Source organism: Tenrec ecaudatus, chromosome 3 (genome assembly GCF_050624435.1).
Source record: "Tenrec ecaudatus isolate mTenEca1 chromosome 3, mTenEca1.hap1, whole genome shotgun sequence".
Lineage (NCBI taxonomy): Eukaryota > Metazoa > Chordata > Mammalia > Afrosoricida > Tenrecidae > Tenrec > Tenrec ecaudatus.
Genome location: NC_134532.1, coordinates 219,202,471 through 219,229,417, shown reverse-complemented (window position 1 = coordinate 219,229,417; position 26,947 = coordinate 219,202,471). Strand labels below are relative to the sequence as shown.

General features: G+C 62.5%; 1 protein-coding gene across 2 annotated transcripts in view; it reads right to left on the bottom strand.

The window, feature by feature from the left end:
• Nucleotides 1–486: 486 nt before the first annotated feature.
• Nucleotides 487–26,947, bottom strand: part of HTT (huntingtin) — an 83,923-nt gene continuing 57,462 nt past the window's right edge. For both annotated transcript variants that reach the window (XM_075544638.1, XM_075544639.1), the window contains exons 41-67: nucleotides 26,004–26,211; nucleotides 24,161–24,302; nucleotides 23,166–23,345; nucleotides 22,895–23,071; nucleotides 22,576–22,652; nucleotides 21,504–21,642; nucleotides 20,491–20,613; nucleotides 19,273–19,486; nucleotides 18,950–19,095; nucleotides 17,904–18,081; nucleotides 17,234–17,329; nucleotides 15,471–15,658; nucleotides 14,025–14,151; nucleotides 12,495–12,595; nucleotides 11,795–11,949; nucleotides 11,325–11,464; nucleotides 10,483–10,565; nucleotides 9,434–9,564; nucleotides 9,216–9,345; nucleotides 8,217–8,372; nucleotides 6,277–6,467; nucleotides 5,391–5,505; nucleotides 5,097–5,310; nucleotides 4,765–4,870; nucleotides 3,744–3,906; nucleotides 3,372–3,532; nucleotides 487–2,576 (exon numbers count right to left, since the gene is read on the bottom strand). In XM_075544638.1, coding sequence (XP_075400753.1) covers nucleotides 2,363–2,576; nucleotides 3,372–3,532; nucleotides 3,744–3,906; nucleotides 4,765–4,870; nucleotides 5,097–5,310; nucleotides 5,391–5,505; nucleotides 6,277–6,467; nucleotides 8,217–8,372; nucleotides 9,216–9,345; nucleotides 9,434–9,564; nucleotides 10,483–10,565; nucleotides 11,325–11,464; nucleotides 11,795–11,949; nucleotides 12,495–12,595; nucleotides 14,025–14,151; nucleotides 15,471–15,658; nucleotides 17,234–17,329; nucleotides 17,904–18,081; nucleotides 18,950–19,095; nucleotides 19,273–19,486; nucleotides 20,491–20,613; nucleotides 21,504–21,642; nucleotides 22,576–22,652; nucleotides 22,895–23,071; nucleotides 23,166–23,345; nucleotides 24,161–24,302; nucleotides 26,004–26,211 — 4,055 coding nt within the window. In that variant the 3' untranslated portion in view covers nucleotides 487–2,362. The remainder of the gene's footprint in view (nucleotides 2,577–3,371; nucleotides 3,533–3,743; nucleotides 3,907–4,764; nucleotides 4,871–5,096; nucleotides 5,311–5,390; nucleotides 5,506–6,276; nucleotides 6,468–8,216; nucleotides 8,373–9,215; nucleotides 9,346–9,433; nucleotides 9,565–10,482; nucleotides 10,566–11,324; nucleotides 11,465–11,794; nucleotides 11,950–12,494; nucleotides 12,596–14,024; nucleotides 14,152–15,470; nucleotides 15,659–17,233; nucleotides 17,330–17,903; nucleotides 18,082–18,949; nucleotides 19,096–19,272; nucleotides 19,487–20,490; nucleotides 20,614–21,503; nucleotides 21,643–22,575; nucleotides 22,653–22,894; nucleotides 23,072–23,165; nucleotides 23,346–24,160; nucleotides 24,303–26,003; nucleotides 26,212–26,947) is intronic.

Sequence of the window (26,947 nt, the reverse complement as noted above, 5' to 3'; positions counted from 1 at the left end):
CTGGGGCTCAGTCATGGAAAGGGAGCAGATGGCTGCATCTCCCTGTACCCCTGGAGGGGCACTGACATGGGACAGTCACCTGGCTGGGATGGGGGGATCCCTTGTGCCCCAGGCCCGAGGGAAGGGGGAGCCAGCTGTGACAAAGCCTTCCCCGCCGCCCTCCCTCCCGCCACCATTTCAGAGAAAGGAGTGGCCAGGCAGCCGTGGGATGGGCCTGTGGGCATGGTCTCCAGGGTGGCAGTGGTCAGCAGGCATGCCTCTGTGTAAGGTCAAAGCCTGCCCCCTTCTCCAGCCCCAGCCCCCGCCCTCCATGGAGACCTGTGAGGTCAGTGGAGGTGACATGGAGTTGTGTGCCAGGGCCGCCTGTGGGGGACTGTGCGCGTGACACACCCCACCCCACCCTCCAGCGGAGGGGTGCACAGTACGCTGACCCAGGGAGCACAGCAGACAGGCGGCAAGGGCGCATGGTTTATTTCGGGCTGTACAGTGTCGGCAGCAGTTAGGGTGAGTCTGTCACCCTCACAGTCCTCCCTGCTCGCCGAAGGACAGGGCTCCGGCCCACTCATCACAGTCCCATAGCCCAGCAGTGGCCATGGTTGCGTGCGGACACCCCTGCCAACAATAGGGAAGAGGACCCTGCAGGGAAGTCCCAAGGAAGGCCTGGTTCCCTCTGTCCCCCCGCCCCCACCTCCTGCAGACCCAGGGAAGAACCCAGCAGGACACTCTAGCCCAGCACAGCCGGCCCACCCACTCCTTCAGCCTGAGCTTGTCCTGAGTGATGCCGGGTGCTGGTCAGTGCTGGCTATCCAGGTGCCTCCGATCTCTGCTCCTTCCTCAACGTTCCCTTGCCGCAGGCGCAGACAGAACAGCAGCGGGCGGGTGTTTCTGGGGGAGCCCTGAGCGAGGGCACCAAGGGCACATCTCTACCCTGCTTCTACCAAACTCTCACCGTGGGGGCTGCGGCCGCCAACAACCGCCTGCCAGCCAAACACGGCCCCCTGGGACTGTGGGACTGTCCTTCCTCCTGCAGAGGCTCATGGGGGACTTCTCAGCAGGGCTGGGGGCCCCTACCTCCTGGCTGTGCAGCCAACTGTTTGTGGCATTTTTATGAAAGCCACCTCTCCAGCTGGAGAGCAGCCAGGGCTTCCTGTGGAGCTTGTGCACCTGGGTCCTGGCAGAGACTCACGTGTGCGCATTGCACAGGTGAAGCCCGGGCACGGTCCACCCCCACTCCCAGCAGCAGCAGCAGCAGGTAGACTCTGGGTCGGCACTGACAGCCTGTGACAACCAGGGATCCCAGCTCTTGTCACAGACAAGGTTGCGGTGGCTCCCACCTTACTCACACCATGCCAATGCAGCTCAGGGGGCATCTGGCTAGTGCCCCCACTGGGTGCCATGGGGACAAGTCCCCAGGCCTCACCATATGTAACAGCTGCAACTGGCTGGGAAAAGGCACCCCACAGCCTTCACACGGAGGGCCACGTCCTGAGGTGGACTAATTCGGTCTTGCTCTCACACCCGGAAGATGGCTGCAGGCTGACCCTGTGCACCACAGGGGTCCATAGCTCTGGGCAGCAGGACCCAGTGAACCAAGGTCCATCTCATCGGGGTGTAAATGGACCTGCACCTGCCACATCACCACCACCCCGCCCCCCCACAGGTCTGTGCCGTGGGCTGACGGCAGAGGGGAGTGCCGTGGTGCTGGGTCTGCCCAATGGAGTCTCCATGTCCTGCCCCGAGGGTTCAGATGGACACGGGCTGGGGGTACCGGCAGGGCCCTGCTGCACAGGAGGGCTGACTCGGGCAGGGCGCACTTGACAAGCCCTTCCAGCAGGCTGCACGGCCACCTGACCGCGTAGGGGGTCTGCACGCACGCAGGGCAGCGTGAAGGGAGGGTCAGCAGCCGAGCTGAGAGGTGAAGCCCCAGCAGAGTGCTGCCTCACAGTCCCTGAGGCATGCAGCTGACGTGGACAGAGAAGCGGTTAGGTTAAAAGTCATCTCTTTACTGATAGAATTAAATTTCAGATCCTGAGAAGAGAGAGGAGGAGGGATGGTGCTGGGTGTCTGCCCCCGCCCCCCGTGCCTGCCGGGTTGCATGAGTCCCAGACAGGCTGCCTGCATCTCCTGGGGGCCCTCCAAGTGCAATGACACCGACTCCCACCGGGGCGGCAGATGAGCGAGCGGCTGTGGCTGCGGCGAGGGCAGAGCCTAGTGCTGGCCCAGAACGGGTTGGTGGAGGCCCCAGGTGCCTGCATACACACTCCTTGTTTGGCCCATCGCTGCCAAGGGGGCTTCTGCCTGCCGCACGCATGGCATCCAGAGTCTGCCCTGGATGACCGCTGCGCAGTCCCCTCTGGATGCCTCAGCCCGTGGTGCCCTGGTGGACGCTGTGCAGACAGGTCAACAGGCGGTGGTACGGGCTCCCGGGGGTGGCCACCACCTCAAACACCGACTGGAAGGCCCTGCGGTCCAGCTCCTCCTCTATCTGGTGTCGGTAAAAGTCTGTGGCGACCAGGCAGAAGAGGCCCACGTCCACGAACTCCAGCCTGCCCATCCTGCTGACCACGTGTGGGAGCCTGGAGGGCTTGTGTTAAGGAGCAGGCGGCTGTGTGGCCTCGCCCACCCGCGCACCCATTGCCAGCCCCTCAGCCCCAGCAGCAGCAGGATGGCCACTGCCTGATGCCAGCCCTGTAGCTGCCATCACCTCTCGGGGCCAGGTTTAGCCCTCCCCATGGTGGGGCTAGGTGCTAGGGCCACGCTGCCCGCACTTACCGGCCTGGCTCCCTGTAGCAAGAGCGTGGCTGCTGCTCCCACAGCTGCTCCAGCCAGTGAGTCTGTGCCCGCCACCGCCAGGGCCCCACACACTGGGCAAGGCCCTGCCACCACCAGGACAGCTGCCTGCTTTAAGGCTCTGTGGTCTATCTGGGGAAGGCTGCCAAGGGGGCCTGCTGGCACAGACAGTGCTGTGGGGACTCATCCTATTTAAACTTGTGCCCAAGAGGATGGCACAGCTTGATGACAGAGTAACAAGACCCCCTGCTGGGCCTGGACAGGGCTGGATGGTGTCCAGGGGACTCACCGCCCGGAGCCCTGACCCCCGGGGAGCCAGCCCAGCCCCGTGGAGGACACAGGCTCAGACCCCAGCTCGCACGGGCCCCCAGCTCCCAGCTCCTTGGGGTGTCCTCGGGTGGTGAGTGAGCAACATCTCTGCTTCCTTGTCAGTGTAGGCTCTCTGCCGAGGTGCTCTCTGAGGCCAACAGCCTCATGTGTGCACTGTGAGGGCGCCAAAGACACCCGGGGCTCCTCGCCTTGGTTTGGACAGAGCAGGTCTGGAACATGTGACCCTCGGGCCCAGGTCCCGCAAAGGATACACTGCCGACACCCAGGGGCTGGTGGAGGCGCTGACAAAGAAGCAGGAGAGGCTCCACACGGCCATGGCCACAGGCGTGCGCTGCGTGAAGTTGGACAGCGAGAGCATCACCCAGTCTCGCACCATGGATGACTGCCCCGTGCTGTGCAGTGTCTGGAACACCTGGGAGGGAGGGAGGGAGGCCAGGGCTGCAGGGGCCGCGGGGACACAGGCGATGGTGGGCAGCAGGGGAGGGGGATGAGGAGCTATGAGATGAAAGCAGGTGGGGACGTGCAACGTGTGTGGGCAGCCAACCTACAGAGGGAGGGGGCGGTGCTGTGGGCAACTGTGACGCGGCCTGGTGTGACCGCCAGTGCACAATGGCAGTGGTCACCTTATACACGACGGTGGCCATGAACTGGGGATAGGGCTGCTGGTTGGACAGGAACTCCCCGATGACCTTATTCATGACGTCCTGGGGGTGGAAGAAGTCGTCCAGAAACTGCGGGAGAATACGGGCCACCACTCGGGCTTCGCAGGGAAAGCCCTTCCGGATTCTGAGGGGAGGAGGAAGCAGTGAGGACCTCACCCAGCTCCAAAACATCACTAGCCAGTGCTCCGATGAGCCTCTGACCCTCAACTACCGCAAGGGGGCCCCACGCCACCACCGGTCACCTCAGCTGGTCACTACTGTGGCAGAGGGGCCAACAAGGGGCTGCCAGTCGCGTGAAGTCAAAGGCAGGATGAGCTTGGCCCAGGCGCACTGCAGATGAAGTCATCACACAGCAAAACCTGCCCTGTGCTGCTGGCCCTTCCTGCCAGGAGCATGTGAGCTTCCTTCCCTCCAACAGGGCAGGTATGAGCTCCTGTAGCCTCCTGCTGGGTCAGCGTCCCTCACACGACCGCCCTGGGGGTACCCCTCACCCACCCCCGGCCGAGTGCAGACCAGTGGCCTGCCTGACAGCCTGCAGTGGGCTGGGGCCTCACGAACAGGGCGTGGCTTTCCATCCAACGTCACTTCCTGGCAGGCATATGTTCCCCCAAATGCCCGTGCAGCTGCCACTCCACAGACCCCTCCTGTGAGCTTGCGCTGCTGCTGCTGCTGCTTCAGGGACCAGCCATGGGACCCCGGCCCCGCTGCTCTTGGCTGTGATGCAGAGGGACTGCGCAGGGACCTTGTTGCCTTTCTCACACAGCCCGGGGCCCCACTAAGACCCTCCTGTGGTGGTGGGAGCCAAGTGACCCACACAGGCTCCAGGACACGAGGAGGGCTGCTCCTGACTGGGGCTCCAGCTGGCCAGCCCCTCAAGGCCCTCGCAGACATGTCCTCTCCTAACACCCTAACTCTGGTCCCAGGACACGGGGAGCCCTGAGACGAGGCGGGCAGGTGCACCAGGTACAGGTGCAGCTCTCACCTGTCAAACAGGACCGACACTCGTTCCATAGCCACAATCACCGACTCGCTGTCTGGGGCCGCAGGGCTGGGGTCTGCCGACCTCCCCGGGCTGGCCTTCTCCTTCCCTGAAAAAGAGCCGGTGCGGGGTGACCGCCACGGACACGCACAGTCATGGCCCCATGAGCGGCTAGAACCAACCTCCCACCCCACAGCCATTAAGTGCTGGGGGCTCCATGCCTGTAAGTGGGGCAATGGATGGACTCAGGTATGGCCCGCCTCTTTGAGCACCTGTGCACATGCAGGCATGGGCCAGGCTTGGGCAGTCCACCCTCCCGTCCGTCCGTCGCCCACCTGTGTACATGCATGTGAGCATCAGGCCCAGGGCAGCCAGGGCGCGGTGCGGGCTGTGCATGTTGGCGCGGTCCACACTCAGCTTGACCAGGGACTCGGCGTCCAGCCGAGAGAGCTGCTCCGAGAGGAGGAGCCGCTCCAGGCCACGCAGGACACAGTGGAACACAGCCGACGGGGTGGCCTCCTCGCTGCCCGACAGCATCACGCCGCACATCTGCAGAGGAGCCATCAGCACGTCCCAGCACCTCACCACATCCCTGCCACTCGGGTCGCCAGGGCAGTGAGGGGGCTCACCTGGATAATGGAGGCGGAAAACTCAGGCCCCACGTCCAGCGGGTAGTTCTCCATCAGGTAGAAAGCGGTGGCGCACATCACCAGGACATGCTGCTGGCTGTGGACGCTCACGCAGCTGGGTGGGTGACAAACGCCTATCAGTCAAGTGCAGCCAAGGGGCTCCGGGAAGTGCGCCTTCCACCCACCCCGATGGCTGTTCCCTGCCCAAAGGGCATGGATGGTCACATCTGTGCCCTATGGGTGGTGACACTAGCAGCCTGGGGGTTTGGGAACCCACTGCTTCTTCTGCTTCCTCCTGTCATGGCATGCAGACTGGCCTGCCCTGGGTCGTCCAGGACCCCAGTGCTCACTACCCTGTGATGGGCCAAGGGGAACCTCTCAGGTCCAGAAGCCAGATGGGCCCAGGCACCACCCTGTCCTGGAGAACACACAGGTGCCACTGTGGCTGCGTGCCTTGTCACAAACTCTCCACTGGCCTCCCTACCGCCTGCACTCAGGTCGCACCGCTGACTCTCCCACCGCTGACTCTCCCACCGGCGTGGGGAGGAGACTCTGGCCCCTGCCCCCTAGGGTGGTTTCTTGGGCAGCTCTGCTAGCCAGCAACTTGGTGTCTCAGTCTGAGTGCATCTTCTGAGGCTGGCAGACTGGACGTGCTGTCCGCGGGGACCAGCGGGAGGGAACGAAGCTTCTCTTTCTAGGGGTCTGGCCCAGTTGTGTGTGATTGGGAGGTGTCTGGTATGAGTCCACAGAGCCTGAGTATCGGGGAACTGTGGGAGCCTGCAGGATGGGGGATCCAGGGAGCCTGTGACTGGGGAGAGCTTGAGGCAGAGCAGGCCACACGAGTGACACGAGCATGTGAGGGATGTGGTGCCGCAGCCACACTCACTGGGCGAGCCCCTTGAGGTTGGAGAGAAGGTGCTCGCAGACGGTGGGGATGAGCTGCTTGGCGGTGTCGTCCAACAGGTCACACTCGAGCACGTAGAGCACGCCGTGCAGCGCCCCGATGCGGCCCGGCAGATGGCTGCTGCGCAGGGCGCTCTCCAGAAGGCGGCTGACGGGCTCCGCCACGGCCTTGTCCTGCAGTGGCACACAGCGAGGCTCTCCCAGCACCTCCGAGCCAGACAGCGCCCTCTGCCCACTGCGACCCTTACTCTAATCGCATGCCCTCTTGTCCATAGCGGCCCCACACTGGACAGCGCCCTCTGCCCATGCTGATCCCATGCCTCAATGGGAGGGGAGTGAGACAGAACAGTTTGCCCTCCCCCAGGCTCGGCTGCATGTTCAGAAAGGGTGTCTGTCCCGTGAGGCTCTCAGGAGGGAGCCCAGTGTGCACACAGCGTGACGCACGTTAAAGGACCTGCTGTTTTCCTGGGAGTGGTCCCAGCATGTCAGCATCCCGAGACGTTGCCATGTGCCCTGCTCCGTGTCAGCCATGAGAACGGCCTCAGGCTGAGTCCTGTCAGGCTGCTCTGGGAACCTTCCCTGGGGCCCTCAGTCCTGCTCCCGAGAGCCACCACACTTGGGGTCCCTGCTAACAGCCCGAGATGCCCCAGATCGAAGGGAGCGGCCCACGGGTGACTAGTGCAGACTGATGCTCGGCCGTGCCTGAGGTTGCAGACCGTCCCCCTCAGCCAGCAGCCACCCCTCTGTCTCAAGCTGGGGGGTGGACTCCTCTCGTCCTGACATACTGCCTCACTGAGAGCCTGTGTGGGGTACTGTACCCCATGCCCCAGATCGAAGGGAGCGGCCCACGGGTGACTAGTGCAGACTGATGCTCGGCCGTGCCTGAGGTTGCAGACCGTCCCCCTCAGCCAGCAGCCACCCCTCTGTCTCAAGCTGGGGGGTGGACTCCTCTCGTCCTGACATACTGCCTCACTGAGAGCCTGTGTGGGGTACTGTACCCCCACCGTCTCAAGCTGAGAGTGGCCTGACCCTCCTCTCCTTGTCCTCACTCATCCTGATGTCCTGTCCCCACCTCACCCCCACCAGGCCGGGTAGTCAAGCAAGACCAAGGAGAGCTGCCACAGCCTTGTGTCTACCCGTCACTGAAAGTGCGCAGACTCTGCGGTCTGTGGGTCACCAGGTCTCTGGGGCAGCGAGGTCGCCTGGCAGGCTCTCTCCTTAGGACTCCTAAGGTGGTCCTGACGACACAGCATCTGCCCAAGGGGCCCTGGCCTGACCCGCCTGCAGCAGACTCCCCACAGAGATGAGAGGAAGGGCCGGGAGGGGAGCCAGCCTCTCCATTGTTTCTCCCTCCAAGAGGGCCCCAGCCTGGCTCCAGCACAGTACCTGCCTGCGCCTGTGGCTCAGAAAGGACAAACACCACAGTCTGGGGTCCCAGACGGTGCCCTGCCCACATGGGAGTGTCACCACCACTGGCTGCTACAGCTATGGTCCTACCGGGAAGACAGAGCTGGGGGCGGGGGGAAGGGGAGCCCGCAAAGGCACACGCTCAGTGGAGGCATGTCTGCCCCAGGAGACAAGGGCGCGTGGAGCCAGGGCAGGCAGTGTGCACAGAGGGCCGCCTTGAGGATGGGAACACCAGAGAAGGGGGTGCAGAGGAGGCAGCAGGGGGCCTGGGACCTGGGTGGGAGAGGACACTGACTCTGGGGACAGGCAGTGGTGGTGGAGAGGCCCAGGAGGCCCACACTGGGCTGCTCCAGCAGAGGCTGTGCGCAGACAGCACTCAGGACTCTGCCTGCCCCGGCCATCTCGTCTCAGCGCTGGAGCTCAGGATGACACGGGCCTTTGACTGGGGTGGCACCGGGGCCCTCAGCTGTCACTGGAGAGGGCAGGGGCGGTGCGGCTCTGTGCCCGCCAGCTTACCATGCCGAGGACAGCAGCCGCCTTGCAGGCGGCGGGCACCAGGTACTGGAGGAGGATCTCGTCTTCGGAGGGGTGCACCCTGTGCAGCCCCATAAGCGTAGTGAACATCATCTCAAACTGGCTGCGCTCCGTGAAGAGGTCCGAGACCACGAGCAGCTGCAGGCAGAGGGGAGCCGTGGGCTGAGGGCGCACCCGGCACGGTCGGAGGCCAGGGCGTGCCGGCAGTGCAACGGGCCGTGGACTTGGCAGAAGGGTCTGGCAGGCTACTTCTGGAAACATGAGCCACTGGCCACCCTCTAGAGCCCAGCCTGACCACCCTGGACTTTTCATGCCCCTGCTGAGTCTAGACGGAAAGGGGTCTGAAGAGCAGGCAGCGTGCTGACAGACACCTCGGGTCTGGAGGAGACGTGGGAGGACAGGGAAGGTCCGAGCCCCTTGGATGGCCTTTGCATGGCCCTTCCACAGAGCGCCAAAGGGTCACAAAAAGGCAGTATGAAACTCCATTCCAGGGCTCGGCTGGCCGAGAACACAAGCTTACAGTGAATCTTGAAGATATTACACCCCAGGTTAAGCGCTGCCTCCTCCCTGAAGGTGGGCAGTTAGAACTCACAGGTGGCCCCGTCCCCCAAAAGGAGCCCTCAGGGCTCAGGGGTTGGGCGGCTAACCCCGTAGAGGACAGTCTGCAAAGCCTATGGGGCAGTCCCACTCTGTCCTGTAGGGTCCCTGAGGCCTCCTCTGCCTGCGGGGCCAGAGCGCCAGAAGAGGACGATGGTCGGGGCGTCCTCCTAGTGGTGGGGTGCTAAGGTGCCTGACTACTATCTGAACCCACCGGCAGCCCTGCAGGGCACGGTGTGGAGGTCTGTCTGCAGTGCACCCAGTACTCCACTGTCCTGTGAGGTCACTGGGAGTTGATGAGCTGGCCCTGACTCGACCGCCCACGCTACTGGTACCTGCATGTGCGTGTGCATGTGCATGCAAAGGTCCAAAAGGTAAACTCACGGATCTGACCACTTCACTGATGAGGATGACCGGCGTCCTGCGGGCTGAGTTGGAGGGCAGGACCCAGCGGCTGTACAGCTCTAGCAGGAACTGCGAGCAGGAGTGGATGTCCACCCCAGCCCGGTGCTTCCTGCAGAGAGCACAGACACCAGGCAAGTTCCCAAAGCTGCCCCTTGGTCGCCCAACATGCCACACAAGGGGACGGGGCAGTGCAGGACCTGGAGTTGATGGGGGATGTGGGCGGCGAGGAGGGCGTGGGCTCGTCAGTCTCCTCATCCTCGTCCCCGTCCCACTCCTCTTCCCGCAGGGGTGTGATGCTATTGCCCAGCCACACCGAGTGGATAGAGACCTGCAAAGGAGGGGGCGGGCACTCAGGGCAGCGTTGCAGCCACCACAGGGCACACACAGCACAGTGGCCTCTCAGGGCTGGCAGGTGACCACAGAGCCGCCTGAGAGCTTCAGTTTTAGGGAAAAGCCTCAAAATGAGCAGAGGTCCCCCCAAGGGGCAGTGAAAAGGGGGTGAAGAAGAAAGCTTACAAAGGGTGGTTTTCACTGCCACATGACATCATAGCAAAGTCCTGGCAGCAATGAAGCCAGTTGATGGGATTTCTTTACAAGCCTGGCACACAATCACTGGTAGTGGGTCACCTGTAATGAACCAGGCCCTCGCTCTCGGCAGTGATCTCTGGTAACCAGGCCCTCGCTCTCGTCAGTGATCTCTGGTAACCAAGCCCTCGTTCGCGGCAGTGATCTCTGGTAACCAGGCCCTCGCTCTCGGCAGTGATCTGTGGTAACCCTGGAAGCCTGTCCATGGGCCGTTCAATGTGGTAAGCCAGGCACTTGATCACTTCAGAGGCTGTGGTGGTCAGCGTGGTACTAACCTGTGGTAAACCTGGAATCTTAGCAGACACTCCCTGCAGGGGTGCTAACCCATGGTACTCACTCACGACAGCTGTCTGGGCTAGGTCTCAAAGCCTGGTCTGCACGCACTATGGTTAAACCCCATTTGTCAGAACTGCTGGTTAAAAAATGGTCCCTACCAATCTAAAAGCAGTGATGTGCTAATGGCAGATTGGGAGTAACTGGGAAAACTAATCATCGAGCCAGGAAACAGAGTGGTCCTAGGAGCGGAGGAATCCAGGGCCAGGGAGCCCACCAGGAGGCCCTCTGACCACGTGCACCCCCTTCGGCCTAGCCTGGCCACGACTGTCCCCGGCACAGCACTGTGGGCACAGACACAGAGACGCCCGAGGGCAGGGACACACACCTGGCCGAGCTTGTAGCTCATGTTGCCCAGCTCGCGCTCTGGGTTGATCTGCAGCAGCAGCCGGTCGTGGCCGAGGAGGGCCCCTGAAAAGAACGAGGCACTGCTGGCTTCCTCACCCGTAGTCTGGTGTGGCTGGCAGGGGCGCAGCGCCCTCAGCACCAGCACTCATGCAGACAGAGCTCCTCGGCCCAAAGCTCATTCCCACAGGCTGCAGCCCCCTCCTCCCGCTGGGATTTCTCTGCCTCTCCGTGTGTGGGCAGATGAGCACCCACCCTGTGTGCTGCCCTCTGGGTCTCAGCACACACACCGCAGGGGGCTTGGGCCCTTCCAGTGGGAGCTGCTGCAAGACGCCTCCGACTACCCACCCACTTCTCATGTGTGTGAGAGCCTCGGGCGCCTATGGGCTGATGACAGCCGAGCCCCCTCATGCCTGGCACTGCCAGGTATGGAGAACACACTGTGCTGGCTTATGAAGCCCTACATAGGCAACACCTCCCAAGTGTTGCACTTGGAAGATCTGCTGGCTGTGAGGCAGGTGAGCGCACCACCATGTGTATGGGAGGCCTAAGGCTCAGCGTTCAGTGAGCACCCTGACTCAGGATGGGAGTGATGTGTTTGGGGGTGCAGGCCACAGCTTCTAGCCCCTGAAAACTCTTGTGCTCCCCAAGCATGGATGGTGAGTCCCCAAGAGGCACGTCTGTTCAGTCCAGATGTGATGTCCTCAAAGAGGCCAACGCCCTGGCCCTGCCAAGCCGAGAGTACCGCCACCCCCGGGAGTTGCTTGGCTGCCTGCGCCACCAGCTCACCAATGCCTGTGGGCAAACAAAGCCTCCCCGAGGTACCTGTCGTGGCTGGAGACAGAGAAGGGACGGGGTCCCAGGCTTGGTATGGGTGGTGGGTGGCGATGTTCTCTCTCTTAGAAACCATGGCTTGGACTTCCTGCTCGACAATCCCTCGGATGACACTCAACTTCCTCCCAAGCCTAAGATGCAGAACCAAGACCCAAGAGCAGAATAACGATTAGGAACCCTTCACCACCCCCCAGCGTGGCGCAGAGATGGCCAGCGAGCAGGGATGGGCGCAATTCCGCCAGGATGGAGGTCTGTCCAGCTCCCATCGGCCTCTCTGTGGCCTGTGTTCCTGTAGCTGTGCCAACACCCACCCCACCCCCGTGGGTAGTCACTAATCAGCCCTGCCTTTTCAGAAAGGTCACGGGCACACAGTGTTGCCCAGTCTTGCCCTGTGAGAGATGGCGCCGGGGGCAGTGCTGCCCCGGGTCGGTGTCGGAGGACAGGACGAGTGGAGTGCAGACCTGGTGTCCAGAGCTTTCAGTGGCTTGTTCCGGGGCTGCTGCTCCAAGCAGCTCACCGCAGGGTTGCCAGCCACGGGGACACTCATGGCGCTCAGCACCAGGGAGGTGATGGCCTGCACAGCCAGGACATTGATCTGCGTCCTCTCTGTGTCTTCCTGCAAGGGGAGCACAAAGGCACAGGGTCGGGCCAGCAGGCACCACCCCAGAGGGGCAGGCAGGGCCCTCCAGCTCACTGGGTCTGGTCAGGGGGAGGGGCCCCAAGTACTGGAGGGCCAGGAGCCCCCACCAGTGGTGCTCTGTGTGAGCCTGCCCAGCACAGGCCTTTGGGCACCTGCTTGGCCAGCATCCTCCTTCCAGAGCAAAGCCCCAACACAGAGCTCTGCACCCATGCCTCCCTCGGCCTCCCTCCCACCTGCTCTCAGGGTGAAGGACCCAGAGCCCTGGCTTCCCCAGAACAAGGCTCTCACTGGTCGCCCCTGAGAGGCCTGGGACCCTCTGAGGCCATTAGGAAAGGGGCCATTTCCCTTTGGTGTGCAGCCGGGAGGCCCCTGAAAGCGCACAGACACAACGGGCAACGAGAGCCAGCGCCTGGGCACAGTCCTGCCCAAGGACCTCAGGCCACACACAGGTGGACTCTCGCCTTCAAGCCCACCCGCCCACCCAGTGTGCCCATCTTGGGTGGGGCTGGGCGTGGCCTTACTTCCGGTGGCCTCTCCTCCTGCTCTGTGGAGAGGGGCTGTGTCACCAGGACCCCAAGGAGGGCAGCCCACGTTTCCTCAAACTGCGTGCGGCTGGTCCATCCTGTGGGTAGAGCAGGGATGAACAGCATCCTCATGGCAGGGGTGGGGGGCACACCCCATAACGATTCCAACAAGACTCTACCACCTCCACTTAGCAAGAGCAACACACACACGTATGCTGCCCACGCACCGAGAGGTCAGCTGAAAGCAGGGCGGAGCACAGGGGTGGGAGGGGCGGATTAGGACTGCCCATGAAGGGGCAGGCTGACTAACCACTGGCCTTCCCACCTCCCACCATGGCCGAGTGCCATCGGACGACACTGTCCACCTCAAGGGCCAGGCAGGACACCCCACTGCCCTGTCCGTCCCAACACAGCACCGACAGAGGGGCCAGAGCAGTCTCCCCTGGCCCTGACCACAAGTGCCAACACAGGGGACCGACGGAGAGCAGGTGCGGCGATGTCCTCGGGCTCTGTGCAGGCGTGTTCAAAGTGGCCCTTCAGTCAGCACTCATTCAGAGGCTGGCCTAGGGCCACCCCTGCCAGTCCCGCTTGTGTGTGTGTGTGTGGTGGGGGGGGGGGGGTGGACACACCACCAACACACCCCAATCCAGGCAGCTGAGGACCCAAGACATATGTTCAAAGTCAGATCTCAGGACCCAGGCGTCGGGACACGTATGCTCATGGGAAAGATGATGTGGTTACAGAGAAAACTGGGCAAATGCCTGGCAGGCAAAGGGAAATCCACGGGACAGATGGGCCTGCATCTGTCTGTGCATCTGGCCGACGGCTCAGCAAATTTGAAGAAGGGCCTGGTGTTGGGCAGGGGGACCAGCCAGGGCCAACCTGACAGAGGACCCTCCTCTTTGTGATCTGTCTTGGACAGGGCATGACTGCCCACTGAGAGGGTAGAGGGAGGAGTCTGCCATCAGCGTCCTGAGAGCAAATGCTGCACCAGGTGGGCAGGAGCCACAGAGTCGGCAGCATGGGGAGCAGACCATCAGGGACTCCCCAGGGAGATGCACAGCAGAAGCTCCTGACTCCCGACGGCTCGCCTGAGGGGTCTCCAGGGGGAGACAAAGGTGGAGGCACACACAGGGCTTCAGAAACCAAGGAAGGGGACTTCAAGGAGCAAGCTGATGAGGCCAGCCAGGCTCCTTTCCTGAGCAGCAATGCCGCTGGCACTGCCCACCCCTCCAGGCCAACTCCCAGGGGTTCACACCAAAGGCTCTCACGTGCTCTGAGACCACGGACAAGGCCTCTCAGAAGAGGGCTAAGCAGAGGCCCTCCTGAGAAGCCCCAGGAGGGTACTCTCTAACCCAGGGCGGTACAGATAGAATACGGCCTCCCCTGGGCTGGGACGTAGAACAGCTGGATTCGTGCACACACGCCCCATCGCCCATGCCGAGGTGCCAGCTGCAGCTGCATGACAGGCAGCATGCCGCATGCTCTGTGCATCTCTGCGGCCGCCCGACGGCATGTGAGGAGTACCCAGGGTGTTGATGCGGTAGATGAACTCCTTGAGAACCTCTTTCTCTTGCAGAAACTCCACGGGGATCTCGGGAAGCACTGTGCCAAACTCCCCTCCAGGCGTGGGCGACCACCCGAGCTTCCACACCTGGGGGTGAAGCAACAAGCTGGTCAGCGCACCCGCCGTCTGTCGGACAGCTGCTATGAGAAAATAGCCCCACGTGGCATGGGGCTCTCACTTGTGCCTCGGAGCACCGTCATCAGCGGTGTCCCCAGAAAGATCTGTTTGGGCTGCCACACAGGGTGGAGGCCTGGCCGCTGGAGCGACTCGGGTCTTCAGTCAGTGTCTGTAGCCCCAGCTCTGCGGGAGGTCAGGATGATAGGGGTGGGATGTGAAAACCAGCCACACACTGAGCAGACAGCCCTGGGCCCCGCTTCTGGAGGGCTCCGTGGCCTGCCAGCCACCACGTAGGGGCAGGCCACCCAACAGGAGGGCAGTTCCCCCAGACAGCTGTGAGAGCCCAGGCTGAGGCCCCAGGGCATTGTGGGGCAGGGCCTGAGCCTGTCCACCAGATCCCTCCCCCTCCACTCAGCTGAGCAGAGGAAACGTCTAGCTCAGCCTCCCCGTCTCAGGCCAGCACCCATGCCTTTTGGCCCAGGCCCGTGGTTCACCGGACCTGGGGTTCACGAGGCTGCTTCTCAAACATCCACTGGGGGCTGGTCTGCACTGCCTGTGCCAGCGTAGCACCTGCCTGCCCACCCGCCAGCAGACTCCAGCTTCCTATACTGCTGGCCTGTCTGCGGAGCTTCCCCTCCCTCCTCAGTCTCGAGCAGCCCCCACCCACCAGGCCCTCCGTCTGAAGGATGCCCTGCACCCCACGCCCTGCACCCCTGCTCTGTGGAGACACGGGTATTAAACTGCCAGGACCCACTGTGGTGGCTCCTGATGGAAACCACGCCACACCAGGCTTGTTCTCAGAGGGGGCCCTGCCTGGAAGCCCCTCTCACCACCTGGCCTCCACCTGGAGGCTTCGCCTGGGATTGCAAACACCCTGTTGTGACTGTGGGGCTAGAAGGCTGGGAGGGGAGGGGAGGGTGCCAGCTCTGGGGAGAAGCAGGCCCAGGCCCAGTTCACCTTCCCCTCCTTAGCTGCTGTGGTCCCGACTGCTCTCAACTGGGTAGAAGGGAGTGCCAGAGCGCAGGGCTAAGCTCAAATGTGGATGTGCTCAGACCATACCCTATTACACGTGGTCACAGCTGTACCCCGAGATACAGGGCCACAGCCACACTCTGAGACACTGAGGCCGTGACTAGCCACCAAGACTCCGTGATCAAACCGCACCTGAGACCATGCTCGCAGCTGTACCAAAGCACGTGGCCACGCAGACCCTGTGCTCAGCACTACACCCTGCGTCGCTGTGGCCGGTTCAGCCTGAGACAATGAGACAAAGGGGAGTGTGGGCTCACCAGGGGCGGAACCCTCGTGTAGCTGTTGACGAGGGGCAGGCGGGCCAGGCTGACCACGATGTTCCGCAGCACGGGCGTGAGGAAGGCGGGAGTGCTGCTGCTCCGCGTGTGGCCCAGGGCCAGCACCGACTGCAGGGCCTCCACCATGTCGGCCACCATCTCACAGGCCACCGTGACGTACTGGGGACCTGGGGAGACACGAGAGTAGCCACTCAGCCTATTCCCTGCTTCCCAGGCCAGAGACGGGTCAGGCAGTCAGCCCAGGTGTTCTCCCAGCCACTGGCCCAGCCCTGATGACACCCACAGCCCGGTGGTTCCCCAGGAGACAATGCCAGCCAGCACCCTCCCTGCTTCACTCACCCAGGACCCTGGGCCCTTCCTACACATCACATGAAGACCATGCTGGAACCCCTAGTCCCTGTTTCCTATGACCAGATATGGCTGTGGGCTGAGGTCCTGACACACGTGCACCCTAGCTTCTCAATTTGGGGTTCTGGGCACAAGTTGCTTGCAGAAAACGTGCATGAGAACACCGTTTGCTACACCCATGGGCATCTCTGGGTGATAGTCTTGGACCCAGGACACATTCTCATGGGGCTCCCCGAGAGAGAGACCGGCTGCCTCTGTCACATTGACCAACGGGGCAGCCTCTACAAGGGCGGCTAGAGACCAGGCTCCTTTCTCAAGCCAGAACGATGGAAACTGTCCGCAGAGGGGCAAGGAAGAGCCCAACCCCACGGGCCCCTCCTCCAGGTCCCTGCCATGGCTCATGGTCACCTAGCACCCAGGCATGCCTGCTTGCTGCCCTGGGAAGGGATGGGAGGCAGGGAGTGACCAGTCAGGTCAGCACTGTCCTCTAGGCAGGTCCGAGAAACCGAGGACACGCTGGAGGGCGGAACCTGAGACCCACCCCAGCAGGGTCTGGCTGCCACTGCTCCCAAAGCTGTTCCCGGGGACCTAGGCATGTGGACAGGAGGCCCAGTCCTGGGAAAGGGCACCATGCTTGACAGAGGGCCAGCAGTAAAGAGGGTGCCCCTCATGACACGGTCTGCACATGAGCTCACACAGCATCCGTGAGGATGGCTCCGGGCGGCCCTCACCAGAAGGCCTGATCGCTGCCACTGCAGACACGTGGGCAGGACCCAAACAGGGCAGTGTCGTGCCACGCCGGTCCAGTGCCAGCCAGAAAAGGCGGGCATGCACAAGTTCCGAAAGCGGTGGCAGAGCCCCGAGCAGACCCCCGGGCTTTTGAGAAGCAGAAAGAAGCCCCCGAGGCCGTATCATCTCCGCCAGGTCCAGAGGGTCCTGGTCCTCGGCCAGTGGCTGAGGGGTCTGGGGACAAGACTCTTGGGAATCCTTGTCTGCCACGTTTCCCCACAAACTGCTGCCCCACCCATTCAGAAATCACCTTAGAATCGAGATGGAAAGAAGTCGATGGGTAAATCGTTTGGGGGGACGGTGGCGACTATTTTCCCCTTTACGAAGGGCAGCCGTTTCTTTACCATCCCACCAGACAGAGGGCTGACGCTGGCACTCAGGGATACGGACGTCTCCACTCCTCACTGCCTGCTGTCCCCAGTTTCCCAGGATGAGACTCGAGGCGGCCTGCCGTGGGCCCCCGGGGGTAGGGCCCGGAAGTGGTAAGGTGGGGTGAGGAGGGAGCCCATGCAGGGTGCCCGAGGCTGAGACTCCCCACCCTATGGTCTCTTGATAGGGACCCTCAGGCCCTGCGTGAGGGACAGGAAGGAGGGCTGCAGACCTACGTGGGGGGTGTGCGTCCACTCTGTCCTCGCTGGCCGGCTTGGGTGCGGTCACCCTCCTCTCCGGGCTGAGGAGCTGGTCCCCGGGCTGCACCAGGACTGCAAAAGGACAGAGTAAATGGCCTGGCCAGCTGCCTAGTCAGTCCTACGCCATCCACTTTAGGGACGGAGGGGGAGGTGGGCAAATTGTGGGGGCACCAGCCTGGCAGCCAACCTCCTGCTTATTGTGAAGCTTCAAGGATTTGGAGACCGGCATTCAGGTTTCCAGAGCCGCCCTAGTGCCTGCTGCTGGCCGGCTCTCCCCTGAAGGTTTGACCAGATATTCCAGGGTGCGCTGATAGCATCAGCCAGCCCGACAGCTGGCTCCCCAAAAGGACCCAGGAACCTGGAGTTGTCCACCCCAACACCTGGGCACTCGCTCTGCAGTACTCAGACAGACCCCGCACCCAGACTGACGTCCCCTTCCAGAGCCTACGCCCAAGCACACATCCCCGGGAACCAGTGGCTTCTACCTCACACCTGGTCTATGTCCCATCTTTGGGATGCTATCCCTTCATCCGAAGGCCAAGCAGCCCAGAGATGCACATGACAAGTGCGCGGAGCCCAGTTCAAGTTCGGCTCCATGACAGGCCACCCCAGGTGAGTGCTTCACAAGCACCCTGCGCCTACTCACTGGCCTCGAGGAGGAAGCGCACACAGTGGATGAGGGAGCAGGCGTGGGTCACAAACTCGGCAGAGGACAGGAGGAGCCAGAGGCCCGGCAGCTGCAGCGCCCGGCAGCAACAGTCCAGACCAGCCTGCAGGTCCAGGCTCAGCGGCATCCGCTCATGGATGAGGTGCCACGACAGGGCCTGGGGTGGGGGGTGGGGAAGAGGAACACGTCAGCGTCGCGCCCTGCAGGGGACTTGGGGCCTGCAAGTCTGACAGCTCAGCTCTGCCCTCCTCTCCACTGTCCCCCCTCACCCCCATCCCCAGCACTCACCACTATCCCCCTACCATCCAGTCTCATGGGCTCCCGGCTTCCCGCTGGCTCCCTCCCAAGGCACCTGTCCTCTGAGATGCCCACATCCCGGCCTGCCCCTCTCCCAGCTCCAGGACCCTGGGCTGACTTGCACGGCCAAGGAGGCAGAGAGCCAGCTGGAGGCCGTCCTAATGTCAGCTAGGCTACTTCCCACCAGCCGGGGGAAACTGGGGAAGCCTCCTGGCCCCAGACCTGGCTTTCTTCCACGGGTGGGCGCACAGAGCCTCTCAGCTAGAGAGAGGAGCAGGGGGGCAGAGGTCGGTCCTGGTCTTTGTCCCACCCACAGCAGGCACTCCACAACTGGCAGGGACCACTCAGGTCTGTGAGCCAGACCCCCCACTATGTGGCCAGCAGGCCCCTTCAGACACGTTCCTGCCTGGGGCCGCACGCCGGCTCACGGGGACAGAGCGCAGCTGGCACCAGCATGCACGGCACAGCGCTGGGACACATGCTGGCATGGGCTGCGTGCTCAGTCCCCTGACGGATATGCCCACACTTCCCAGCGTGTCATTCCTCTACAATCCGGCTCTATACCCTATTCTTGGGGCTGTTTTCCCTCAGAAAACAAGGTGCCAGTCACAGAGGGCACAGGGCGGCCCTGCCTAGGAGGGGGAGGGAGTGCAGGGAGTGCAGCGCCTCTCCCTGCCTACTCTCCCGACCTGTCCCACAGACACGTGCCGCTCAGCTCAGGCCCGTACCTCGAGCGTCATCACCACGAACTTCACAGTGTCGCGCTCCTTCTCGGGGGGCAGGTGCAGATGGCCGGGCACTCTGGAGATCAACACCAGGTACTGCGCCAGGGCCCGGGCCAGCGTGGTCAGAGACCGGTACAGCGCAGCGTCCCCTGAGACAAAGCAGCAGTCCTGATACCAGAGCCTGGTAAGCCAGCCAGCCAACCAGCGAGGGAGCGAGCCGTTTGGGGGCCTTGCCCCCCAGGCTGTGCCCCCCTTGGAAAGCTAACAGGAGGCCCTCAGTGCCCACTGTGTTACTCTGGGCAAGGACAAGTGTTTGTCTTCATTACCAAACAGGCCGTCCAGCTTGCTCCAGTAGGCAGAGGGCTCAGCAGGCAGAAAGGGCTGGAACACCTGGTGAGTGGCTGGGAGCTGCTGGACGAGGCCAGCTATCCGGTCCAGGGTCACAAAGCGGGCCGTTTCAAAGAGAGGGCTGGTCTGGCCCAAGGCGAGCTCGCTCATGCCAAGGCTTAAGCACGGGGCCAGCAGGCTCAGGTTGAACTCCTGCAACCAGAGCAGGGAGAGCAGACCTTCAACCAGGGCAGGCGAGGCAGGGAGGGAGTTTCTGAGACCCCCGGGGTTGCAAACAAATTCTTAGCACCGCTGAACATGAGCCCTAGTGTCCCTGCAGCTGGGGGTTCAAACCCCCACTCGGTCGGGCAGGTCTCCATCACTGACTCACGGCACGTTCACTTCTAATTCTACACTGCTGTCTGATTTCCTGTGACACACCCTGCAATGTTCTGATTGATGAGAACACAACACTAAGGCTGCCCCGTCTGTCCAACCACACCCCCGCTTGACCAATCAGGAGTCCCAGGAGCAAAGTCAGACTTGTGGTGGGAAGACGGCCCCACAGCCATGTTTTGCCCGAGTGTTTTCACCTTCCACCCGTCAGGTTTTAACGTTTCAGGTGGAATCACAATCAGCATGGGTGTGCTTGTGCAGTGGTGATGTGCCCAGGCAGAGCTGCAGGCCTAGGGGCAGCTGTGTCCCGCAGGGTCACTCGGGCCGTGGATGAGGGGCGGCCTTGTGTGCTTGACATTCCGGCTCAACCACCACAACGGCGGCAGCCCCGCCCTCCCTCCGACCTTCTTCAGGAGTTCCCCACCACACTGCTGCCCGGCACACAGAACTCACAGGCCATGCTGACGATTTGGGGGCTTACTAGGGAAGCTCCAGGTGACAGTTCAGGATTAGGAATGCTGAAGCTACAGCTCTTGGGTCAGGACAGCCTCTTCTTAGCCATGCCTCCAGGCTAGACGCCCCCACGTACACCTCCCCATCCCCCCACACAAAGCGCCTAGTGAAGGCCCCAGGACATGCCACTGCCATCAGCCTCAGCTCAAGGGCTCTCAGCTCTAAACCTCGCCCTCCAATTAAGTGCCTGGAGGCCCCTCCCTCTGCAGGCCAGCCCCTGCTCTCAGGTGCTCTGTGGGCTGGGAAGCCCGGAGCTCCCTTTCCAGGTTCCGTCACAAGGGCAGGAAGTCGAGCAGCCCCCCACTCACCGGGTGCATCATGAAGGCAGCCAGCTCGCCGGCAGGGATCCTGTGCACCAGCTCTGCCCCTTCCAGCAGCGCAGAGTCTGACCTGGTCCAACACTGGGACTCGACGAGGCGGATGTACCAGTCCTGGAAGGCAGAGGCCAAAGGGCTCCTGCTTTGCCACACCACCCCCCCTCACGTCCTGGGGCCCAGATCTAAGAAGGGGCCCCTCCTGAGTCATTTGAGCACAGCACTGCTGACACAGACCCCCGCAGCTGCTGCCCTTCTCTGTGCTGACCCTGCACCAGCACCCTTTCCTGGGTGGCCTGCTGTCCGTCTCCCTAGCACTGAGGGGAGGAGGGCATAGCTGGACCCGCAGCAAGCTTCGCCCCCCCGCCCCCCCGCCCCCCCCCCCCCCCGCACACAGGCTGCGGTTCTTCTGCTAGAACTTGGGGCAGGGATGCCTAGGAACACTGCCGGCTCCTCCCCCAGCTCTGCCACTGTGGCTCCTCCACTGCTGCTTCCTGCACAGGCCGGCCGGCCGCTCAGACCCCCAGCAGGTGCCCCCCTCTGAAGCAGAGGGGACAGGGATGACCCTGGACCCGCAGGAAGCCAGAATGTGCCAGGGTAAAGCTGCCCGGGCACTGGCACATGCTTGGAGGGCTGTGCCCCAGAGGTTCTGAAGACACAGCCAAGTGCTCTCTCACATCCTGCAGCGCCCCCAGACACCCCCACCCTCTATCCTGTGTGCACACACTGGGGGGGGCCTACAGACTAGGGCCAAATGACCTCCCACATGCCCAGTCCCCCACTCCTGACCCATGAACCCCAAGTCAGCATGTCCTCTCACTAGGACCCCTCCTCAACCCAAGGTGACAGACAGCCTGGGCAGACTGCAGGCTTCTATAGAGGGGGACCCAGCGTGTGGCTGAGGGGCGCTGGGGCATGGAAACAGACGGACTGGCTGCTGGAGTGAGACTGACGGGTGTCACCACAGGGCTCACCCTGGGGCAGACTCATGCGTGCCGTACACCTACTTTGTCTGGGCTCAGGGTCTCCAGGGACACCTGCCCATCCCCATCCAGAGGGTGTGAAGTGACAGGAGGGGCGGGGCTGGGTGACTCGGGGACAGTGGAGACACGGAACCTGTCCAGCAGGGAGTAGAGTCTTTGGTGCCTGTAATGAAAATGCACAAGCAGTGGCCTCTAAGGGGAGCGTCTCCCCTGGCAGTCCCTCTCTCATGGGGGCTGCCCAGGGCCCACCAGCTTTCACCAACCCCAGCTCCCACCCCAGAAAGGCAGCCTGGCCCACAGCACCTGCACCAGCACCCCAGAGTGTGAAACCCGTGTAACCTCTGATCAAACCACAGCCAGAAAGAAGTCTTGGGGGTGTGGTGGATAAGCACGCATGAGCGAATCGAAGGGGGCCATGGTCTGACCCACTAGCTGCTGAGAGGAAGACCCTCGGGACTGTGTACGGTCCTCCAGGCTTGCTACAAGCTGCCATCAGCCTGGCAGCTGCGGCCAGGGCTGCCCTTTCTGTGTGCCAGTGTGGACGGTCATCTCACCAGAGCATCACCGCACCTGGGCCACGACGTTGCTCTCGGTCCCCTTTGGGCGAGAGGGGCCCCTTGGCAATGCAGACAACCAGTGGCCCAGTCCAGAAGCACCCCGAGAGTGTGGTGCTGCCACAGTACACCCCAGCCCCAACTGCCCCCAAGCCAGCAACCACAGCAGAGGGCTGACATCCTCCCCGAGTCCCTGTGGGGCACACTCTAAGAGCGTCTCTTAGTGGTCGCTGTTGCCAGGCGGCCAGGGGACAGACTGGAACAAGGACGAGCCGTGGGAAAGGCCTTGGAGTGAAAGGAGGGGCTTGATGGCGGTGCAGAGGCAGTGCCAGCAAGCCAAGCTAGAATGCTCCTGCGTGAGAGGCAGACACCCATGGAGCTACCGACTCCTCCACTCTGCTCCCCAGAGTAGCGCTCTCCTCACATCCAGCGGCTCCCCCTGCTCCACGGTGCTGCTGAGTGAGCCCCTTCCTGTGTGACCCTGCGGCAGCACCCCCTCAGGCCCTGGGCTGGAGACCCCGGGGCACTGTCGGCCACATTACCTCTGCGCTAGCCCGCTGCTCTGGAGGTACTCCTGAATCCTGTTCAGTTCTTCCAGGGGCAGCTGAGACACGCTGCTCTGGGGTAGAAAGAGGACAGGTGGGAGTGGCACGCCGTGACTCAACGGGGCAGGGGGAGCGGCATGGGATGAGAGCAAGCACTAGAGAAGGTCGTGTGGGACACCACAGGGTGGGGCAGCCTGCGCCCAAGGCCCGCCCACTTCTCCCTGAGTGAGGGAGCAAGGTCCCATGGAGCCCGTGCCCGTGGGGGCAGCACCACCCTCCCACCCCGTCAGCAGGCTCGCTCGAGCGGCTTCCACACCTGGGCATTCGCCGCCAGCAGCATCTCCACTCGGCGGCAGGCCAGTGTGTCGACTCTGCGTGCCAGCACGCGGAGCGGGGTGCTCAGCAGGCGGTCCACGTACAGCGTCAGCACAGCACCCGACTGGCTCAGGTGGATGCCCTCCAGGCACTGCAATGTCCTCCGCAGCGTGCTGGGCTACGGGTGGGGGAAGAGGCGCAGGTGGGGACAGCCACCAGGTGGGGATGGCCACCAGGGACCGCAGGGCTGGGCAAGGGGGCTGGGGACTTACGGTGGAGAGGTCCTCACAGCGGGACTGGATGGCCTGGATGAAGAGGCCGCTGGCGGCAGAGTTTCGGTGCACGGCGCTGATGAAGTCCTGGACGGGGGGCTCGTGAGACAGGCTGATGAGGTCCTGGATGTGGTTCACGATGAGCCAGGTCAGGTGCTCCGAGTCGTGCAGGTTCTGACACTGCAGGGACAGGGGCACGTGGAAGGGGCTCACTCCAGTTACAGTCCTCAGTGAGAACCCGTACCTCTCCGAGCCCCTGCAGGTCAGGGGTGGGTGGAGAGCAGGGTCAGAAGTGACTGGATGTCAGGGGGCTTGGTTCTTGAGTGGGGGGGCTCAAAGAACAGGGGCACGATGGAGCAGGTCTGCTCCCAGGTCAAAGCGCGAGAGGGGCACAGTGGGAGACCAATCAGCACCTGCCATGGTCACGGGGACAGTGACCCCTCCACAGCACACCCTCCCCCACCGTGCCTAAGAGGGAGTCACTCTCTCTCAGTAGGACAAGATTCAGCAAAGTGGCCACAGTTTCACTAAAGCGCCTGAGCCCCCAGAGGGACGGAGCTTCCTGGCCCCCATGCAGCAGAGAACGGCTGCCCTCTCCTGGCCTCCACTCGGACAGCTTGGCCATTCCGCTGGCCTCATGGTCAGGCGGTCAGAAACAGCCCTCCGCAGGGAGCTCTCGCAAAACGCCGGGAAGGTGGCTTTGCTCCTCCCCTCACGACTGAATGGGAGCCTGCGAGCTCCCTACGGTGAGTGCAATGTCAGCCTCGTGGTCACTTTGGGAAGAGTGGCACTCCGACAAGAATCTATTTTAAAGGCAACCACGGGCAACTTGCACAGACAGCATGTGGCACTGGGGACGCCTGGCACCTTGCTTTCATCATCACCGTCTCTACCGAGGCTGCCCCAGCACTCAGAGCAGATGCCGCCCCCCCCCCCACCGCGGCACCCAGCTGAACCCTCAGCGGCTTCAGTGCCCAGTGCTCCCTCACACTTACAACATAGTCACAGAAGAGGATGAGCGCCCCTCTTCGCACGATTTCTCGGTTGCACATGCCGAGTTTAGAGCCCAGGTCAGAGTCCTGGGCGCCCCCCAGCGTCTGGGGGCTCAGCAGCTTTGTGCTGGAGAGGCTGTGTCTCCTAGAAGGAGTGGCAGAAGGCAATGATAGTGACATGCTTATTTCTAAAACACCAACCAGGGTCACCTAACTGTAGCTCACACAGGAAAGCTAGGACCAACCGGGGCATGGGCACTGTGCCCTCTTGCCAGGCAGTGGAGACACTAAGAAAATAGGGGGTGGGGGCAATCTGTAGGGAACAGCAGGGACGCTCGACTGACAGCTGGTACTTTGGTTTCAGAATGGAAGGGGGCTCACCCTAAGGAAGCCGAGAATGAAGCCATTGTGGGGAAGAGATACTCCATCCTTGATGTGCTACACAACTCGCCTGCTGGCAGCAAGCAAGCCTTCCCACGTGCGTCTGTGAGTATCAATGGCCCATTGGGCATGCTGTGCACAACACAGTGTGCGCGCTGCCGTCTGTGAGGGGCCTGTGCTGGCTGGGAAAGGCGGTTGTAGTTGTGCAAACCCAAGCCCCCGCCAGTGAGTGGCCCTCCAGGACACAGTCTAACTGCTGCTGGGGATGGTGGTGGTGGTGGTGGTGGTAGTGGTCTCTGAAGCTGTCAGTCTTTAAGGGGGCAGGAATCCCCTCTTTCTCGTGCAGAGTGGCTGGTGGGATTGAACCCCCAACCTCCCAATTCTCACTGTAACCACTGCACCACCAGGACTCCTTAGAGGTATCGTGTGTTTGGGGACTGGGAGCACAGACAGCCTGCAGGATCTACTAACTTAACCGCAAGGTAAACTAAGGAAAGGGCTATGAAAGCCGGTGTGAAGGGAGCTTAAGTCCGAGGGATCAGACAAGGCTGGCAAAATGACCACATGCGTGGGGTGACTCCTACACACTGACTGCCCAGTAAACAGGCCAGTATTCGCATCTAGGGGCCCAGCGCAGTGGCTGACGCGGCGGCATTGGGACACTCAGCCTCAGAGTAGGGGAACACTTCTAAGACTAACACTTTCAAATCCCACTGATGATACACAGGGAAACAGGCAGGGATGACAGCAGGTGCCTCCCACCAGGAGTGAAGAGACCCCTCAGACGCTGCCCAGCACAGAGGGACCTAGCACTTTGGCACCTCGGGGAGCTGGGCGGGTCTGTGGGAGCAGAGAGTGGGCAGCTTATATGCAGTTTCAGACGAGAACCGACCTGGAAGATGCATTTCTTCAGGGAGCCGAGGGAGCAGGCCGTGCGGTCTGGAGTCAGCACATGCTTCCCAAACAATGGTTGGACCCCACAGCCCATCCTGGGGAGGCCCAGAACCACCACAAAAGAGGTCTCCCCACGTGAACAGTCCTGCCCTGAGAGCTGTCAGAGGACATGGCTCTGGGAAGTTCAATGGTAGGCCCACCAGCCGCCCTGCTGGGTCCTAAGGATGTGGTAGTCTGCTCTCAGGAAGCTCCACAGCCTGAAGCCCTTGGGTGGCTCTGTGCATGGGAATGCACATGGGAGGGTCACGGTTGGGCTTGCTTCTGGTGGACATGTGAGCAACCGACACACAAAGCTGCCCGCTTCTGGCAAAGAGGGCCACCCACAGCGACACACTGGGAAGAGGTATTTCCCAGCAGTTTTGTAACCCTCAGAGCTAACTCTGGGGTCGCTGTACCTTGGCCCCCCACCAGGGTGGTCCACACAGGAGCTGCCCTCATTGTTGACTCTGGGATCGGCTGCACCTAGGCCCCCCACAAGGGTAGTCCATACAGGAGTTGTCTCAGAGCTTACTTTGGGGTCTGCTGCACTTCGGCCCACCAGCGGTAGTCAGTGTAGTTGACCAGGAGCAGGAGCTGGCACCAGAGCAGCACGAGGGATGGGTGGGTGGGGACCATGGCTCGGACCCTTGCGTTGAGGCCCTCCAGGGCATAGAAGCTGCCATCCAAGCTGTCACTGGTGAAGAGCCTGGTGGCGGCGGCTGTAATCCTCCGGAAGGTTCCTGGAAACAAAGCAGAGGTCAGGTTGGCTGAGTGGGCCTGTCAGGTGGTCACTGCCCCCCAGTGACACAGCCTTCTTCTTGCACCCGGCACGGCCACAGTGTGACAGACTCCAAAGCAGTGAGCTTCCCACTCCTGCCTCCTCACAGGGTGAGTGACCAGCAGCATTCCTGCAGGACTCTGTGCTGTCCCGGAGCCAGGGGCAGCAACCTCCCACCCTCCTTTCTGGCAAAGCAGGTCCAGGGCCACTCGACTCTGCACCACCAGATCCAGGCCCGCGTTTGCCCACCTGGAGTTCCTACCATCGAGTGGTCAGCGGTGTGAGCCCACCAGCTGCCCGTGGTAGAGGTGGGTCATATGCTACCTACAGGGCCGCTGAGAATTGTAGATGAATGACTCTCGTTATGTGCTAGCAGGAGCTCCCTGGGGGGGGAGGGGGGAGGCAGGAGCATGGGGGCAGTCAGCTCAGATGGAAGCACTCAGTCCCTAATAACCCCATGGCAGCTCCCCCGGGTCACAGCACCAGATCGCTGGGTGCAGGTCTGGCCTGCACACACAGGGGTCACGCGCAGCAGCTCCAGGCCGGCCCCTGGAAGCAGCATGGGGTGGAAGCACCTGAGACCTCATGGGTGAGACCAGGGCCAGCAAGGAGTGCAGTAGGGCTCCCTGGAGCACCAGGGCTCTGCTCTCAAGGGCGCCCGCCAACTGACCACATGCAGCAGAGCGCCCACCGGCTCG